Source organism: Lonchura striata, chromosome 6 (genome assembly GCF_046129695.1).
Source record: "Lonchura striata isolate bLonStr1 chromosome 6, bLonStr1.mat, whole genome shotgun sequence".
Taxonomy (NCBI): Eukaryota; Metazoa; Chordata; class Aves; order Passeriformes; family Estrildidae; genus Lonchura; species Lonchura striata.
In genome coordinates, this window is record NC_134608.1 from 15936068 (window position 1) to 15954971 (window position 18904).

General features: G+C 39.6%; 1 protein-coding gene across 2 annotated transcripts; it reads right to left on the reverse strand.

The window, feature by feature from the left end:
* Positions 1 to 975: 975 nt before the first annotated feature.
* Positions 976 to 18432, reverse strand: GOLGA5 (golgin A5). Of its 2 annotated transcripts, XM_077783983.1 has the most exons (13): positions 18307 to 18432; positions 17037 to 17652; positions 14524 to 14745; positions 13298 to 13517; positions 12635 to 12758; positions 11629 to 11832; positions 10331 to 10501; positions 9654 to 9782; positions 7708 to 7806; positions 5882 to 6107; positions 4626 to 4731; positions 3647 to 3710; positions 976 to 2348 (listed from the first exon to the last, which is right to left on the reverse strand). In XM_077783983.1, the coding sequence occupies exons 2-13, from the start codon at positions 17599 to 17601 to the stop codon at positions 2268 to 2270; spliced, it is 2211 nt and encodes a 736-aa protein (XP_077640109.1). In that variant the 5' UTR covers positions 17602 to 17652; positions 18307 to 18432; the 3' UTR covers positions 976 to 2267. The 2 variants fall into 2 exon arrangements, with proteins under 2 accessions (XP_077640109.1, XP_077640108.1); XM_077783982.1 differs by lacking the exon at positions 976 to 2348 and having other exon boundaries at positions 3493 to 3710.
* Positions 18433 to 18904: the final 472 nt, after the last annotated feature.

Consider the following 18904-nt stretch of genomic DNA (forward strand, 5'->3'; position numbering starts at 1 on the left):
ATTGAGGACCAACACCATGGATTGAAGGCAGGAAGTACATCTTGGCTTTCAACTCAAAATGTGACATTTATCCTCAGAGACTCCAACATGTTGTCTTGCATGTTCTTGCACTGCATCTGTGCAGGCAATGAACTGTGGGACAGAAATTCCGGAGTGTTTGAACAAAGCTTTGTGGAGCAGTTATTTCTTAGCACTGTCCACAACACCGGGCTGATGCTATTCAAGTGCCTTGTATCAAAGACTTTATCCTCATCACAGGGTCAAGCCCAAACAGATCCTGGAATACAAGAGCTCAGTTCAATAGGCAAAAGTTAGCAGAAGTCTTCTAATGCTCGCCCCTGTGAAACTTCTACCATAAAGTCTGGAATACTGAAGAATACTAATCTATGATGAAGGGTTTTGTAATAGCTTCACTAAGTTTCACCAAAAAGAAAGAATCTGTGTCTAAAGTTGTCTAAACAATAACAACAAAAAGTACCTAAAAAACCAACCCCAAAAAAACACCCAAAAACCATCATCATCAAAAAAAAAAAAAAAAACCAAAAAAATCCCCAAAACCTAATTTAAAAAATCCCAAACAAAAAGCCACCAACCCCACCAAAACCAAACCAAGCAACCCCATAAACAAACAAACCAACCCAATACACACATGCACGCACACACACAAAGGGAAACCAAGAGAGAAAAGGAAGCAAGAATACATACAAAGCTCTAGGGCATTTATACCACTAATAATGTTTCCTCCAAAATATCACAATATACCTAAATATCCAATGACTCAGTGTTTTAGAAGTGTTGAAATGAAAAAACTGGATGTGTGTAGAAAATGAGTGTGCAAAGGTCCTTTACTTGATCTCTTTCTATACCAATCAGCTCCCCTTGGGGCTCAAAGTGGCTTTAGTACCAGAACTGAAAAGAGAACAGACACCAGGAATTAGACAAAATGCAACAAATGTGATAGAGGGCAGACACAACTTAGAATAAATGCTTTCTTTTATTATTCAGTTTATCCAAACATTTCCGTTTTCTCTGCAAGATGTGAATCAGAGCAGCAATACTGTCATTTGTCCACTGTAACACTTCCATAGGAGCCAGCGTGACAGACTTCATGCATGGGACCTAATGCTGTGTTCAAGCCACATGAAAACCGAACCACATCCTTGAGACCAAGAGTGACAAATTGCTTGCAGTCATCTTTGCATTGCCCTGCTGTGAGCACCACAAAAAACCCAAGAAATTTCTTAAGGAAAGAAAGTGACCTTGTGTGATTGTCTATTGATAATTCATGATCGCAGAATGCCACAATCCAACAACAGAACTTCTACAATAGGTTTGGTATTTTGGGTTTTACTATAAATATTTGATGAGGTTTGTTTATTAGTATATTTGGTGAGTGTTTAGACATGAGAAATTTTTAATGTTTTGACAGATTTCATATAGAAATAGTTTTAATTAAGTACCCAAAGCTTTAGAAAATAAATGTTTCAGTAAGATCTGATTAAGACATGTACTAATGAGAGAGGTATAAGAAAATGCAGTTAAAACATACAAATTTCAAGTGCAAAAAGAAACACCATTACTTCTCAACAGTTTAAAACTTCCTTCTCAAAAACCATCTCTCTTTCTCTAATAAAGCTAAAATTCCAGCCTTTAAATAGGCAGCCCCACTATTCAGTTGGTAGGAAAAATACAGCTATTGCACTAGAAGTACAAAGCTAAGAAGAATGCATATTTTATTCTTAAACTTATTTACAAAAATATATTGCACCAATCCATTTTCCTTTTTCCAGTTAATGTTAAGGAAAAGCCTATTATGTACAAAGTTAAAAACAGAAGTGCAAAAGCAGACTGAAAGAAACCAGAAAGTTGTTTATTTAAAATGCTAAATATATTTTATTACCTGACTATAGCCCACATTCAGAATGACCTACAACAATTTGTACCAGACAGTTCTGCAATTTCAGAATTCCTTGCATTTCTCTACAGAATAGGCCTTATTTTTCACAGAGGATCTAAATAAAAATGTAAAGACTAATCACAGCTTAGCTTAACAGCTTCATTTCTCCAGGTGAGTGATGCTCTTTTAGCTATATTGAAAAAGCTACATAGTATTACACATGTATTTGAAAGGTAGTGATAAATCAGGCATGATGGTTTTCATCCTTCTGAAACACCACAAGAACAAGTTTGCTGATGTTCCAGGACTGATAATTCAAAAGCATTGCCAGTCCATACTACATTTGCACAGCATATGGTCCTGTCTCAGTCTACCTGCCACTGGGATTGTCATGATGCATTTCTGGGCTGTAGGTAAGGAGAACAATCATAACCCAGAGATGAAGCAAGGCCTGGGAAAAGAAAAGAAATAAATTTAGCACTGACAATCACCACCCACAGCAGCAGTAAATAGGAGAACTCTCAATGAGAGCTGATAGAATTGTTTGGTAGAAATATTTTGATTAAAATATTTTTCTATTAATCAGATACTTCTAAAAAATAACTGGCATTTGAACATTGCTAAATCAGATTCTGAAGAAGCTATTTACAGGAAACTGAATACACAAGCAACAAAAACAAAGCAGCCTGTTTTTCTACAGATTTATGTTGTCTGGTTTATCTTTTCTTCCATGCCACTGTGATTTCAGCTGTTCCCTCTGATACCCAGTCCCCAGCCAGCACGGTGTGTGATGTGCCTTGAGTGACTGGTAAGCCATGACTCCTGTGCCAAGTGGCTGACACCAGGCTGTAAGCCAGACAAGTTTTGATTTCCTTCTCCTCAACACAGTCACTGATTTCAGGCATTTTTATGAATTCTATAGGACTATTAATTCTCATTCAAATTTGGCTGAAATTATCCAATTAGAATAGAAGCTGCCTGGAGTGCAAAAAGGAATATGTAACCCACATTTTTTAGAAAAAATTCGGGTTATAGTAGTCATGGTCAAGGTTTGAGCTGAAAAGGGCTAACTGCCACTGACTGCCCAGCTCTTACACAGCCACCATCAAGTTCCCCTCAGACTGCAGCTTAGGCAGCCGAAGCCTTCAGTGTTTTTTACAAAGCCAGCCTTTCCACAGGCCCCTGCAGCCGACAGGCACCTGCCCTCCAGTGGAAAAGGGAGGCATTTCACATCTGGCAATTGCCAGCCTGACAGTTTGCCCGACGTGGGTGAGCAATTTTCTACTATTTGTTTAAGCCTACCAAGGAAAACTTGTCTTGCTACTTTTTCCACTACTAGAGAAGAGTGATCATTAGCCACTGAAAAAACACCAAAGTTAAGAGTCAAATATTAAAAACCTCTAAAAAATGTTATATTCTTAAATACAATGCATGCAGGCGTGGCAGGTTAGCCTTGGCAACTGGTCACTATTATTCCATATTTTACTACTAGAATCTACTTTCACAAGCCTTTAAATGGTAGTTACATAAGTGTCTTTAAGACTGCTATACTAAGAATTTCTGAGGAAAACTGAAAAATGCCAAGCAACATGACTCCAAAATGCTGTTGGAAAAGTATTATTTGGCCCATTTTCCAAAAACCCACATTGAGTTATTAATTATAGCCTTTTGAGCATCAATCTTGCCATTTAAGACATACTGGCATATAAACTGGTTACAGAAATCTGGCACTGAAGAAAGCTGACTCACCATGTAAATGATTACAAAGACTCTTGCTATGGGGTATCGCCTCAGAAAGATTCCCAGCCGAATGCTACACAGGTAGCAAGAGAAAAAACACACAGTTTAACACTGAGCAATAAATTCCCGTTCCTCTCTTCCCAGTCACCACAAACTCAAACATTATGGCTTTGTTTCTGTCTTGAATTTTCTCAAATACACACAAGGCTTTGTTGTCTTATATTTTACTTCATGAACTCAAAACATTAAGTGGGGTGAGAAAACTCAGACCATAAAATGTACCCTCCTAATTTTTTCCCAATCACCGAAATCCTGTCACACTGAAATTCAAGTACCATGGAAACACAAAGTTCTTTCTACCAAGGTATCTTGCTTTCAAAGGACTAAGAAGTATTACTGAATTTTGTTTTCTGTTGGTATTTGTTTCAAGTTTTGTAGCAGAACTTTGCTGTGAATACCATCAATTCACCAAACTCCTCAGAAAGGGATCAAAGCAAATTTATTGCTGGATTCAGAATGATTTTCATTTGCTAATTCCTCAAACAGATTAACTTCCAAGGTAATCTGCTGCATTGGCTTAGAAGGCAGAATCTTGTCTTCATCAGGGCTGAAAGAGTACAGATGATACTCCCCCACTAAAACACTCTTACAGTTTATCACAGACACAGTCAAAACCTCTGAAAGTAAAAAATGTAGAAGATGGTAATGAATTTGATTAGATATTTTTTCATAAGTCAGGGAACCTCTTGCAACAAAATCTGGAAGAGTTGTGTTTAAATAATTGACAATCATTTAAGTTTAAGAATATTAATGTCATAGGAAAGCACAAGTGAAGTGGGTCAATACTCAGTATTTCATACCATACTTTAGCTGCATTATTTTAAACTTTTCCTTTCATAAAAGGGAACAACATGCACCAAAGTGTGTCACTTGAACACTGTAAAAGGATGACAGTGCTTACAGACGTGTTCCCTGGGGACACTCTTACCTGAACTGATCTATGGTACTGGCAGCCTTGCGGACCCTCCCGTACATTCCTGCCACGCTGGCATCTGCGTCCCCAAACAGGACAGGGACACTGCGCAGACGAGCCCCTGGTCGATGGGAAAAGCAAAAAAAAATCAGACAAGCTATTGTTAAATAAAACAAATTGATAGCATATAACAAATATATATATAAATAATATACAAATAGCGATCAATATGATTGTAGTGTCATCAATTCTTGATGAATTTGATGAAACTATTGATTCAAAACTTACAGTCAAGTCAAACTTTTCTTCAACTTAGTATATTTTTAAAATGTATTAGTTTACTAAGTGGATATCTTGATGTTCAATTCCTTAATGTCACAATAACTACTATTAGATGTATAAAATTATGGGCTTGATACTGGCACAGTTTCTCAAATATTTTTTACTCTCATACAGTGAAACTGTGATTAGCATTTCTGACACTAACTTGTACATTCAACAATTTTTTACTTTATTTACATTTTTACTAAGTATCAACTTCATTTAAAAAGAAGATATTATAATGTTATTTTCGTGTAACTAAACTTCAGATTTCTGAAGTTACTTACAAACAACTCTCTGCTTTGATAAGCAGAGAAAAGGTCTGGACTGTTACTTCACACCTCTTGGTGACCTTTCCTTGCTTTTAAAGTTACTGAACAAATTTACAAAATGACAAACTTTGACTCTGAAAAGTAACATCTCAACACATTGGATCAACTGCTGAGGCTGTCCCAGAAATACAGGACTGACAAATCAACCTCATCAGAATCATCATATTTTAAGCTGCTTTTCAAGAAAAACAGAGAGCAAGGAAGGAAGAAATTAATTACAACTGGATCAATTCTCAAAAGGAAGTATTCCATTCTTACTCTCCTTCCAAACCCTTTTTGCAACACAATACTTAAATCCTGTTTCTAATATTCAGTTTAAACCCCAAAACACAAGTTTATTTGCACCTGTGACAGAATTATTCCAACAATGCCATAGTATTCAGAATTAAAGACTAAATTTGCTTCATTAAATTTACTAAAGTAATTTGCTCACAAAAAGGAGCTTCTAGTTAACTATTTTTATGATACTGGCTGCTGTAGAGAAGGTGTCTAGAATAAGTGGCCTATTTCCAGCACTTATTTTTCCTTACAAACTCAGACTTTCAGGCAAAGGCATTAGGAAACAAGCCTGGACAGCAGAAAAGACAAGAGTTTTAAGTATTGTATTTACTTATTTACCTTCAGCACCATCAATGCCTGCCATGTTAATGGAAGGACCATTAGCACTTGTGCCTTGGATAACCTTCAGCTGTTGCTCAAGCCGTTCCAGTTGGTACACAAGTGAATTTTTCTCTGTGCTCAGGCTCTCTAACATGGTTTGCTTCTGAATTAGTGTTTCTGTCAGCTGATGAAGCCGATTTTCTAATTCTGTCTGACTACTACTGCTTAGAGTCTTGTTTGTGAGCTAAAAAAGCAAAGAAAAAAAAAAAATCATTCTAAATCCAAACTCTGACCAACTGACATATTACAAAGCTCTATAATAACCTAAACTTTCAAGAACCAAGTTACTCCACAGGAGAATTTTTACAGGCTAATGCCATCAGAACTATCACTGATGAGTGCAATCAAGAGGAAACATAATTTCAACAGTTGTTAACTGTTTCCATTGCACAATAAACTCTGTAAAAATGTATCTCTCTGTTTTCCACCTAGAATCATATGAAAGTTTCTGTACAAGCCTAAATTTGATCACAACTTTGATGTTATACCTCAGAGACAAGTTTAAACAGCAATAAATAGCAAGGTAATCCAGCCTGGCTACCATACTTTGAACTTAATGAGTATGTAAAAATGTTTTCACGCAAGGAAGGAAAAACTCAGTACAAATGGGGAGAATCTGATGCCATTTTACAGGGAAACATGAATGAAATGGTGAGAATGCAGGATATGTTGCAGAAGAACTGAGGAGCACCAAGGCAGAAAACATGATTCTACAAGCAAATAAAAACTGTAAGGCCAGCAAATGGATCATGCATTTGACATGGACGATGTCATTTAATTTGCAGAAATTATTTAAAGCAAATGGGAATCACCAGATCTGCCATATAGCTCATTCACTACAGTCCTGGACCTCAGCCACCTTGTGGCATCATATTCCACAAAGATGTAGCTTCATTAAGGAAAAAACAGTCATCAGGAATTACAGATATGCAAAATACAGACTAGGTGCCTGCAACAAGACAGAGGCAAGTGCAGGTAGTCCTGAAGTTCAGCACTACCAGAAAATTCATCTGCCAACATGCCCAAGAAATCCTTATCACATCACAACCATTTCCAAATCCTGACATTGTAACTGCTCAGCTGACCACACCTGACTCCAGACTACCAATTTCTCCATAAACAGCCTGCCTTTCACTATGCTAAGGTAACCTAACAGAACAAGGCCGATGCCTTCAGGCTGCCCAAGGGAACTCTGGGGGCTGACAAGTATGTGGAGGTTCCACAAGAGATTAGACTCATACCAGGGAAACAGGTCCATCAGCACAGCAGAAGAACTTAGTAAAGACTTAAACACTAACAGCCCCTGATTCAACTGCTGATGTTGAGCAGGTACACAGGAGTGAAGGAAACGGCCAAGCTCACATGGTGGCCCCTACTGCCACTGGCCAAGAACAGTGGGCCAGATGGATCACTGAGTCTGCAGGACATAACAGGTTCTTTGAACAGTTACAAGGATCTTGGCAGAATTCATAATGACCTAATCTAACTCCAGTGAGTGTTTTCAGTCTGCAAAGAGAACTTTGATCCAACACCCCCACCAGGTCTAGTTGGGACAGTGGCTGATTTTCCCCCTCCCCTTTATATAAAAGCACATACAACTATAAAATAGGCTATTTACACAGTTTTCTTCTTGTATTCCCAACTCTCAAAACTCTACTCTTTATTGAAAACAAGTACCTCACTAGTAGAATGCTTACAGGACTTTTCAGGAAAGTTTAGTCAAACAAGTAGTTTGTACCACTATTTTCATAACTGAGGGGGATAAAATTATTTTCTATACACACCTGATTTCTGAGCTTCTGAATTTCTTCCTCTCTGTCTTTTATTCTGCTTTGTAAAGTATTCTTTGTTCGATACAGCTCTTCTTCAGTATAATGGAGTTCCTATAAAATTTATCACAATTACACATAAAAGATTTTATATATATATGCATTTTGAGACACAAACTCTAGTTATCTATAGTTTCACAACAGAACACAAGAAAGTAATATGCTGCAATCAAATACAAACTGAAATATTATCTTAGTTATGTGTCTGTCTAGGACTGGGGGTATAGGGATAGAGAGAGCTGAGTATCAAGACACAACCTGCAAAGCCAATTAAATTCATTTGTGGAGACTGCCCTAATATAAATATCAATTCAGAATCATTTACTAGGACTCAAAATTTTGGTCTCAATGAAATTGCGTATCTTCCTTACACTTTCCCCATTTGTTGTAGTGCTATCTTAAAACTATGTCAATAATGTAATGATTACAAAATACTCAAAGGGTATCTGTATTCCTAAAATAAACTCATTAATTCAAAACACCATTCTGAAAACACATTTGAAAACCCTTTGCATAGCTATATGACATACATATTTCTCTAAAATTTAGGATAAATTAACATAGCAGATGTGAAAGGAGAAGGAATAGTAGTAAAAAAAATTACTGAATAGTAAATGCAACTAAGTTTTGTTACTCTCATGATTTAACAGCTATTTTAGGTCCCACTTACAGATATGTCAAGCTTATCTTTTCAATTAAGACAATCTTCAAATCACTATGAGTTCAGCTGTCAGTTGCTACAGAAAACAGATAATCCTGTTCTCCCTTTGAAGAATCACATGTACAAAAAAAATAACACCTCTACTTATTTTCCATCTTCAGTTTCAGGAACCTTATGACAATAGTTAAAGCAACTCACAGACAGAACTGACCATAATTACATTAAGTATCAACACAAGCAATTATGTTAAAAGCACATGTAAATGGGTGTCATCAAAAGGAAGACTTCCGTTTCTGCAATACTGATTTTTTAATTTTAATTCACCTCACTCTTTTTATTGACTTAAAGCATATTCCTCAGAAGGGCAGGAGTAACAAAATACAATCTACCATCTGCTTTGACATAATAAACATCAGCTACCCATCAAGAGCAGACCTCGACTTCTGCCTTTTAATTAGCTCAAGCTGCGAGCATCCCATTAAAATGTAATTTCTGAAAGGATAGATAATCCTACAAGATAAATTGTTCCTAGCAGATACAGAGGACTTGTGCTTTCTTTGTTATTAATTCTCTTTACATGAGCTTTTTCTTACAAGGAAAAATTTTAACATGCAAAGGATTTGTCCAATTCCTACTGCATAATAAATTTGTTCACATGTTCACAAAACTGCTTAAATCAAGGCAGAATTTGATCAAAAAGATGACACAATCTGACAGAATTCATTAACATAATTTTATCAGCAATTTGTCTACTAGAGCAGTTTAGAAGTAATGACAATTAGATTCAGAACTGAATAACAAATGGATTAAATAAATTACCTCTAAATTGGTACTACAATGACATTGTTTTACAAGCTACAACTTATGTTTTAATTGAGCACCGGAAGTTTCACAATAGCTACTTTCAGTATTAGGGTTTTTTGATATAAAAAATGTTACACTTGTTACTATATCCCTGTTGTTTGATTGTTTCCCTGCTGAGTAAAATTCAAGATCCTGATCAATTCTGTGCACTCCCTCAGGGTCCTGTTAATTCACCAGGATCTCTGTTCATCAGCAGCATCCAGAAGGCCCTAACCATTGCTTAGTCCTGGCTGCACTTCCCTTGACCTTGTGGAGTACTAGACAAAAAATTAATCAAAGACTGCCCAAGTATCCAAATATTCTCTTATTAAGCCAAATACTTTGCTGATGACACCCCATGGGGCCTAACGAGATCCAGCTTTCAAGAATTCCTTACCTGTTTTTGCCGTTCTAGTTCAGCTTCTGCCTCTTGCTTGGCCATTTTATGTGCTGATATCTGTTCTTGCAGGTCTTGAAGCTGCTCTCTCACTGACTCAGCTTCGCTTACCTGCTGTGTCTCCATATCCTGAAATGAACACAAATATAACCATTTCACTAACATACAGATGTTACTGCAAATCTGTCATAGGTAACAGCAAAAAACCAGTATATACAATATTTCTTCAAAGGAAAAGGAAGGTGTGGATATATTGGATAAATTGCATTTGGTCATTTTATATGGAACATTTTTAGTAACACAGTAATAAAATAAATGCATTTTGTGAACATGAAAAGCCTCTACTTTTTCCTTTCAATTGTCTACAGGCTAAAACTGTGTAAACTGGGCTTGCATGCAGCTGCTGCGTTGAGCCCATTATGCCAGCAGATTGGCATGGATGACTTGGATTGCAGTGCTTCAAGGATTAATAGCTCATGTAGAAAAGAATATAGGTGATGAGTAGAGAAATCACTATGATTGTAAGGAAAGAAATGCTTCTCTCAACAGGAGTACACAATAGTGAGGGAAGAGAGAAGTAAGGTAATAAACACTAGAAACAACAGACCCACAGTATACAAGAGAACAGACCTTTGTAGTAGCTACCTACAAATACAGGTGTACACAGGCACAGCTACCTGCAGCTCTGTTCTCATCTGTTGTATCTGCCCCATTAGTTTTTGTATTTCTTCTCTCTGAGTGTCTCGCTCATGTCTCAGTTCCTCCAGTTCCACCGTGCTTGCTGTATTGCTATCCAGGCCTTCAATACCAGAGCCTTCTTTTAAGCTGTTTATCAACTTTTCCTTAGACTGAAAAAAATAAGTCAATATATTATTTATAGCAGTACTGAACACATGCTCTACTAAAATATGCTATAATGACTGGTTTCTCTGTTCTTTTATCCAGTAATAACCCTACACATTTGAAAATTAAAATGCTTCCATATTGACAATTTTTCTGATTTTCTGTATGCTGTAAGACTAATTTAACTGAAAGCCTGTGTTATCTGTGGAAGAGTACAACTTTTTCCTTTACAAGTGCCTGGAATGTTAAACTTGTCATGGGTAACAATTTTGGCCCTCTTGGCACTGAAACAGACAAGATGCACGCTAACAAACACTATAGACAAAACTGACCCCCTATTTCTCCTGCCAACAAAATCAAGAACCAAATACAGAAATAATTCTTCCAGGAAAGAGGATAAATCATTTTATTCAGAGTCAGCCTAGTGTTACCTTGTCATTGACTTGTGATTTTAGGCTTTTCATATTTACCAAGACAATTTAAAACCTGTCCTTGAACATTTGACTAGATTAACTATTTTAAAAAGAGCTCCATCTTCAACATTGTGCTAATGTTTAGAAACAAGACTCAAACCAACCACATCTTGACATGGTACCTTTAACATTCACATAGTACAGAACTCGGCACAAAATACCCGATTTTGCCACTGATCATATCATGTCAATCACAAGCAACCTTTCAGGACATGGAAAAATATTCTCTGGTTACATGTTAAGTATCCATTCTATGTTATGCTTCAGCCCCAAGCAAAACAGAGTAATATTCTTTAATCAAGAATACTGGATATGGAAAAAATTGTAGGTTTCATCTATTGTAGTTTTATCTAACTCTGTGGACTCTTGGATGTGGAACATGCTGACATATGATACACAATAAGTACAACGGTTCCCTTGGATTTTTTTTTTCAGGTTCAGGGCCTGAACTACTGTTTCAATTCCATAACTTCATCTATAAACTTGAGTTTACAAAAGGCAGACTGGTAGCTGTTCTATATATGTATCATTATAGATATGCCCCAGAACACATTACAGGTCACATAAAAAAAAATACCACAAGTTAGATTATTTGAAGCCTAACAGCTTAAAACAGCTAAAGCATACAAATCACACTATTTCTTCACAATAGTGCTTACTTGAAGAATGCGAGTAGCTTTCTGTTTATAATCTGTCAGTTCCTGTTTTGCAGATTCTAGGTGGCTTTTAGTTATTTTGACTTGCTGCTGAAGCTCATCAGCTCGCCTCTTTTCATCTAAATACTTTCTCTCTGCTACAGTTATTCCTTCTGCCAGGCTCTGTCGCTCTGCTTCCACTTTACTCAGACGAGCCGCAAACTCATTCTATTAGTAATAAAGAAACAATACTTTGTGTTTAAACACAGTCTCAACTTTAACCTAGGAAGGAAAAAAGAAAGTTTAAAAGCAACTACACAGGACACACCACCTCCAACTTAAAGACTCATTATTGCTATGTTGATATAAACTCTGCTTGCTTAAGCAAGTGGTAAATAATCCAAGTAAGAATATGCTTTTCTTTCCTTCACCACAAATAGTGAGGGAATAACAATCTTCCAATTATTCTAATTTACTTAGCAAACAAAAAGCAAGCTTGCCCCTTAAAAATATTATCAATTGTAGTATGACATATTTTGTAGTGGAAAAAAAATCAAAACAGACACTCTTAAAGATTTTCAGATGTTATTCTATGTTATTCTGTATAGCAAAGGCCAAATTAAGTATAGAAAACATTCTTTATCAATAATGTACTTGCACCTTTACCACATAAGTGATCCTTCATCTTAAGATCTCACAATAAAATTGTGTAACAACACACCAAAGAAAACAAAACCGATTACCAATTTACTTTTCAAACATGTATTAACATTAAAGTTTGGATAAAAAAAAAACAGTAAAAATTGTCAGCATTAATCCTCAAAAACTTTTACTCATGAAGCTTTCAGAATAACATATAATAAATAAATTAGCATTTCAAGGGTATTTAATGCAGCAGACAGCACACCCTTCCAAGCAATTAGTACCCTGCACAGGAACTGAAGTCAAAGGGAGGAGAAAGCACATGGAACCTCATGGATCTGATCTCAAAAGCAGAGTCTTAAAGTCTTTCTTACTCTTCATGTCTAACCTGCATTTGTTTGTAACTTTCTTGCTCTCGCTTGAGTGCAGAGTCTGCATCACGCAGCCTCTCCTGAAGAGTTTGAAGGGCTTGATTTTGTAAACTGCTTCCTTCACTGTGGTCTTGTATTATCCTGAAATAGAGACATACGTTTATTGAAAAAGTAGTAAGCTAGTGTGATTTTTCATGTAGAAATATAACCTCCCGGCTTCCAGACCAGCTTCGAAAATTTGCCCAGTAGATTACTGCATATAGACTACAGGTGTGAGGACTTGAGTTAATGACTCACACTCCTCCTCCCTGGCCTATATTCTGTAGTATCCATATCCCAGCAGTGAGATAAGTTCAGGAAAATCTGTATATTTGTGGATAAGCAAGTCTATTTTTCAAGATAAAAAAAATTCTTGGGACCTTCAGCTTCATGCCTCTGACACAAATACTTTACGCAAAATGGATTTTAATAATCAGATGCCAACAGATGCCCTATTTAATTATTCTGTTCCCACTGCCAACTATGATAAAGAGGTTTCAGTGCAAACTTTAATCCTTGTGTTTCAAATCTTTCCTCATTAGTTTATTATTTTTTATTCTTGAAGACACTAGATTATCTATCTGGATTTTTTCAAGCTTAGTACTAGTAGCAGAATTCCACAGAATGAAGTGAAGAAGTACCGTGATTTTTCACTCTGCAGCGCTTCCAAAGCTTCTGTCCGAGCACTTAAGAGCTGATCAGCTTCTTGCAACCGTACTTTCAGCACAGCCAGCTGTGAATCTTTGGCACCAACAGCTTCTGTCAGATCATCCACTCGAGCCTGAAGGTCTCTAACCATCCTGTCACTCTTGGAATGGTCAACATTCCACTTCTCCACCTTCTCCCGGGATTTGTTCAGTTCTACAAAACAAGAAGTTTCTTTGAAGTTTACAAAAGTAGATACTGTGAGGTCTTGTAAGCAGTCAAGATGCAACTATCTCATTTCTTAAAGAAAAAAAAAAAATAAATACAACCAAGTTGAATTAAAACTGAAAATTTATGAGCTACCAGGAAGTTACAAACACCAAACCGGCTGTCAAAGCGCAACCTGGAAAATTTTGGAGGTGATCTCAAAATAGACATTTCCTTCTGAGTCACACTGTAGTAGACAGATTTCACCTGCCCCATCCCCTGCAATGGCCTACTGTCAAATAACCCCTGTGTCAAGAGAAATGTTTGCATAAAGCATCTAGTTTAATTCCAGTTTGAGTTTATCGTCACATGAAAATCAATAGAAAAATACACCAGTCATGAATAATGCCTGAATACTTAGAAGCTCCTGTTTTAAATCTACCATCACACATTAAATTTCACTGGATATTAAAATTATCTGGCTTATGCAGTTAGTGAAAAAAATGCAGTAACTCAATTTTATGCCTAACAGCAAGAGTTTGCCTTCTGTTTTACTGTTTAATTTCTACTCACATTTTTTACATGTCATTTCACTTGGCTTTGAAAAAGCCAGTGATGTCATATTAAAAACTAATTTTATATTTTTGCTGTCAGTTTCAAGGCATCCGAGACTATAGTCTACCACAGCCAGAAAGCAGTCAATTTGCAGTATTCAAAAGAAATTTGCTAATTTAAAAATAAGTATTTTGCGAAAGCCATTAAAATACAGAAAAGTATTTTAAACATGGTATTTCCTGCCAGTGTTTTATTAAGATATAAGCTTTGCAACTAACTTGAACACATTATTTTAATCAACATTTGTTGTATCTTTGTAGTTGAACAAGCCTTTTAATTTCTCCCATCTCATTGCAAGGGAAGTCATACATGCAAATGTACCTGGAGAGTTTTTATTATAAATACACAAAGAATTGTTTCCTAGTTCACTAGCACTTTACTAATGTTATAGCTGAAGTACCTTCTTGTGTTTCTTTGGATCTCTGTATTAATGAAGCCACTTCTTGATTTAAAGACTGAACTTCATTTCGCAGCAGCTGGTTCTCCAGGCGAAGATTGGACAGCTCATGCAATTTGGAATCATCATTAGCTGAAAGGTTGGGGCTGGCTACTGCATTTAGTGACGAATCCTTCAGGCCATTCCCTTGTGCTCCCAGGCCAGAGTCTGAACTGTCTGGAGTTTCTGTGCAGAGAGATGCAACTTAGAACAAATGCATGTGTTTGTAAACTGCCTTTCTACAAACAGTAGTTCCATGTTCTGCATCAGTGGTTAAGGAACAACAATGACAATAAATCAAAATATTTCATGCTGAAATGGAATATGGAGCCGCTTTTCAAAGCTGACTACATAAAACAGGACTATTTACATGCATCATGCAGTATTTTTGTTAATACTGCAAGACAAAACATAATAGAAGTTATTAAATTTCCCATTACATAAATGGCAACTTTAGGATTTCAAAGCATTAACACTATCACTTTGCTGCTCAGAGAAGACCTCAGAAGCTGAAGATAACAGAAAACACTAAATATACATGGCAACTAACTGCAGGAAGTTTTAGTACAAACTCATTTTGGTTTCCATTCAGATTTTGTCAACACCAAATTTGTTTGAAAAGAGAGAACAATAAAGGAACTCCTAATGGTATTCTGAACAAGTCCCCTGGAGGAGGGAGGAACCAACAGCCTTTTTCCATCATGCAGACATACATCTTTGATTAATGCTGCAAAAGCTACAAATCCACTGTAAGAGCCTTGATTCCAGCACACAGAAAGTTGGAAGCTTTGCAGCAATGTTAAGATAAAATGACAATGAACAAACAAACAGGCAATCCAAACACATTACTGCTGAATATGTACTTCCCCTTGTGATCATTAACCAAGCTGCTTCACTTTTCTTATCACTGCAACAGCTCCAAACACCCCAAGCCCAGGGAATGGGGGCACACTAATAATTCTGAGCAACACCACACCCATAAGTAGCAGCAGTCACAGAAGATTTATTCCACATTTTCTCAAGCCTTTTTCCACTTAAAGGGATCCTAAGAAGTGTCATTATCTTTCCTTTGATTTACTTACACAGTTTCCAACTTATGAAATAATTTAGGCTCATTTCTCTGTCTGGAAAACTCAATAGATTAATTAAGATAATGAAGCAAGAAATGAGCCACTTACAGCACAGATTAGATTATAATCATGGCAATATACAAAGTGTAATGTTAACTGGTTTTGTCTATAGCTAACACATTATAAGCTACTTCAACAGATTGTGTGCTGAATATTTAAATGACACAAATATATCTGTACAATGAACTTTTGAAAATAGTGTGTTCAAATCCTGTATTGTAACTGTATTCTTCCTTATTTAGCAGCTCCACAATGTGAACTCTGCTCAAAAAATCCTCAGAAGAAAACTCAACAAGCCACACTGAGAAAAACAAATATTTTTTAAGCACCAATCAGCAAGGCCATAGAGTCAGGTCTAACATATCTGTCTTATTTATTAGTAGCAGTAAACCTTACTGAAAAGCCATGGGCTCAGAAAAATATTCACATGTTTGGAAATTATCCTTTTTTATGTCTAAAGCCTTTCAGCATACCTAATGTAGTAAGTAAAAAACTGGCATTTACAATACTTTACTCGCTCGAAGTACTAAAAAAAATAATATTCTAATTACATTATTAATGATAGAACCACTTTCTTCAACTTCTAAAATAAATAACAGCAAAGTAGCACAGCAACAAGGATGGAGTATAAACTGGACAGCCTGGTAGAGAACAGAAGTCCTTGACACTTCCCAGCCACGTTCTCATTTGTGTTTGACTTGAGCCCAGCCCCAGCTTTTGACTGTCTGGCCTGGAGGCTCATTCAGGCCTCTGGATTAAGCAGTCATGAACTACTTCTGGCAAACACAGAGGCTTTATCTCTCTGGCCCTCTCATGCCTGTGGCTCTACACCAGCCTGTCTGCATCCAGCTTCCTGCAGGACAAGCATGTTTGCCAGCTCACCCCTCCTGCACAGTGAACAGGGAATGCCTTACCCTGCCCCTCAAGCTGCAGTGGGCAGCAGCCAACACCATCTCATCGTGGGTGAAAGTCACTCCCCTCCCACTTGCCAACAGCAGCTACAGGCCCAGGGACCAAACAAAAGGGCAGCACCTGTGCTCCTACACGGGGACACACGGGGCTGATGCAGGGTTAGACCACAGCTCAGACAGGTCAGGCTGAGCAGTAGCAACAGGGCAGGTCCAGAGCCAAAGGATTTAGGTATCCATTATGCTGTCTGTCAAACTAGCATAGTCTCTAGTATTGCCCCAGTGAGGAAAAAACCTGAAAGGCCCTGCTGTACCTCACCCATCTGACATTAGCACTGTTAAATGTTCCATGAGTGACATGAAGTTTCATGTGATACCTAGCCTTACCCTAGACATACTTGGGTTTTAAATATTTCTAGGTTCAATACTATTTAACTACCATTGCCTTGGCTCCTGAAGGAATTATCCTCAGTAGTTTTTGCACTCTGTGTACTGGTAGACACAGAACTAATGCTTGAAGTCCGAGAGTGATTCTGAAGAACAGGTGCCTTGCTCTTCTCCTTTTTAGAATCTATCCTTCCATTAGGTTCTTTCTCTGAACTGTTGAGAAAATCAAATAGCAACTCATCATCAGGTTCTGACTTTTTTCTTCTCACAAAATGTGAGGCAGCTCTGGGTGTGGAAGCATTTTCTACTGGAGAAGCTGCCTCTAAGGATGTCCTACGTGCTGTTTTAACATTTGCTGTTCCTGCCAGCATTGTGGCCTTCTGGTGTTTAATATTTTCAGCTGCTGAGGAGATGTAGGCTGCTTTAGATGAGGTCTGGTATTTCAGTTCTCCAGTATGCTGGTGTGCTTCAGAATACTCGTTGGCAGAGTCCAAGTTCTTCTTATCATAAACCACACTGCTTGATGTGTCTTTTTTGCTCAGAGCTGATGCAGCTCCTTGATCAACTCTGTTGAGCAGATCCTCTGCCTTTCCAGCGAGATCAGCAAGCCAAGACATGATGAGTGTCTGTTGATGAAGTCTGTACAATTAAGATTTCAGGACCATGTACTGCAAAAGACAGAAGGATTTACAAATTAGATTGCTGCTGCTAAGGCAAGATGTATTGTTTATCTAAACTGGTGTGCAAAGGTATTAGTGCTGCAGTTATTGTAATACTTTTCTTCTGCTTATTTGGTATTTTGCTCTTTCGGTAACTAAGGGAACTAAACCAAACCAGTTTCTGAAAAAAACAAACAAAACCTCGGTTTTTAAACCAAGGTTGTTAAAATCAGACCACTGCATCAGTTGCTGGTATCTTCGGCTGCTACAGAGTATCACAAAGAGAAAACAACTACGCCTTAAGCCGTTTGGCCTGCAAATTCCCAACCCGGCTCAGGCCAGGATCCTCTCCCCCACAAACTCTGCAGCCCGCTGCCTCTCCCGTGACACGGCGGACAGCTGCGTGCCTTCACCTGCACCAGGGGCCTGCGACACCACGGTGGGGGCTGCGACACCACGGTGGGGGCTGCGACACCACGGTGGGGGCTGCGACACCACGGTGGGGGCTGCGACACCACGGTGGGGGCTGCCCCTCTAGCCCAGCTCCGGGAAGGCGACGCTCACAGCGGCCGCTCCCCCACCCCCAGCACCGCCTGCCCCCCGCCCTCCGCAGGCCCGGCCCCGCTCAGGAGCGGCGGGGGCCTCGGCCCGGCCCGGCCTCACCTCCTGCAAGCGCGGGGGGCGCTCTGGCCCGAGGGGAGCCGTGAGGGGCCGGCGGCGAGCGCAGCCCCAGCGCTTCCGGCAGACGTGGCCGCCTTTCCGGGGGCGCCGCGCGCAGGCGCAGGGGAACCGCCCCGCCCCGGCGCGCTCGGGCCCCGCCCCGGCGCGCTCGGGCCCCGCCCCGCCTCGCTCGGGCCCCGCCCCGGCGCGCTCGGGCCCCGCCCCGCCTCGCTCGGGCCCCGCCCCGCCTCGCTCGGGCCCCGCCCCGGTGCGCTCGGGCCCCGCCCCGGCGCGCTCGGGCCCCGCCCCGCCTCGCTCGGGCCCCGCCCCGCCTCGCTCGGGCCCCGCCCCGGCGCGCTCGGGCCCCGCCCCGCCTCGCTCGGGCCCCGCCCCGGCGCGCTCGGGCCCCGCCCCGCCTCGCTCGGGCCCCGCCCCGGCGCGCTCGGGCCCCGCCCCGGCGCGCTCGGGCCCCGCCCCGGCGCGCTCGGGCCCCGCCCCGCCTCGCTCGGGCCCCGCCCCGGCGCGCTCGGGCCCCGCCCCGCCTCGCTCGGGCCCCGCCCCGGCGCGCTCGGGCCCCGCCCCGGCGCGCTCGGGCCCCGCC

What these genes read in the sequence shown, in the direction of transcription:
- GOLGA5 (XM_077783982.1), bottom strand. Translation starts at nt 17,601, where the DNA reads ATGTCTTGGCTTGCTGATCTCGCTGGAAAGGCAGAGGATCTGCTCAAC. An exon ending in ATCCAAAGAAACACAAGAAG is followed by an intron (nt 13,518 to 14,523) that starts GTACTTCAGCTA and finishes CTTGTTTTGTAG; the next exon opens with AACTGAACAAATCCCGGGAG. An exon ending in AGTACCATAGATCAGTTCAG is followed by an intron (nt 3,711 to 4,625) that starts GTAAGAGTGTCC and finishes CTACCTGTGTAG; the next exon opens with CATTCGGCTGGGAATCTTTC.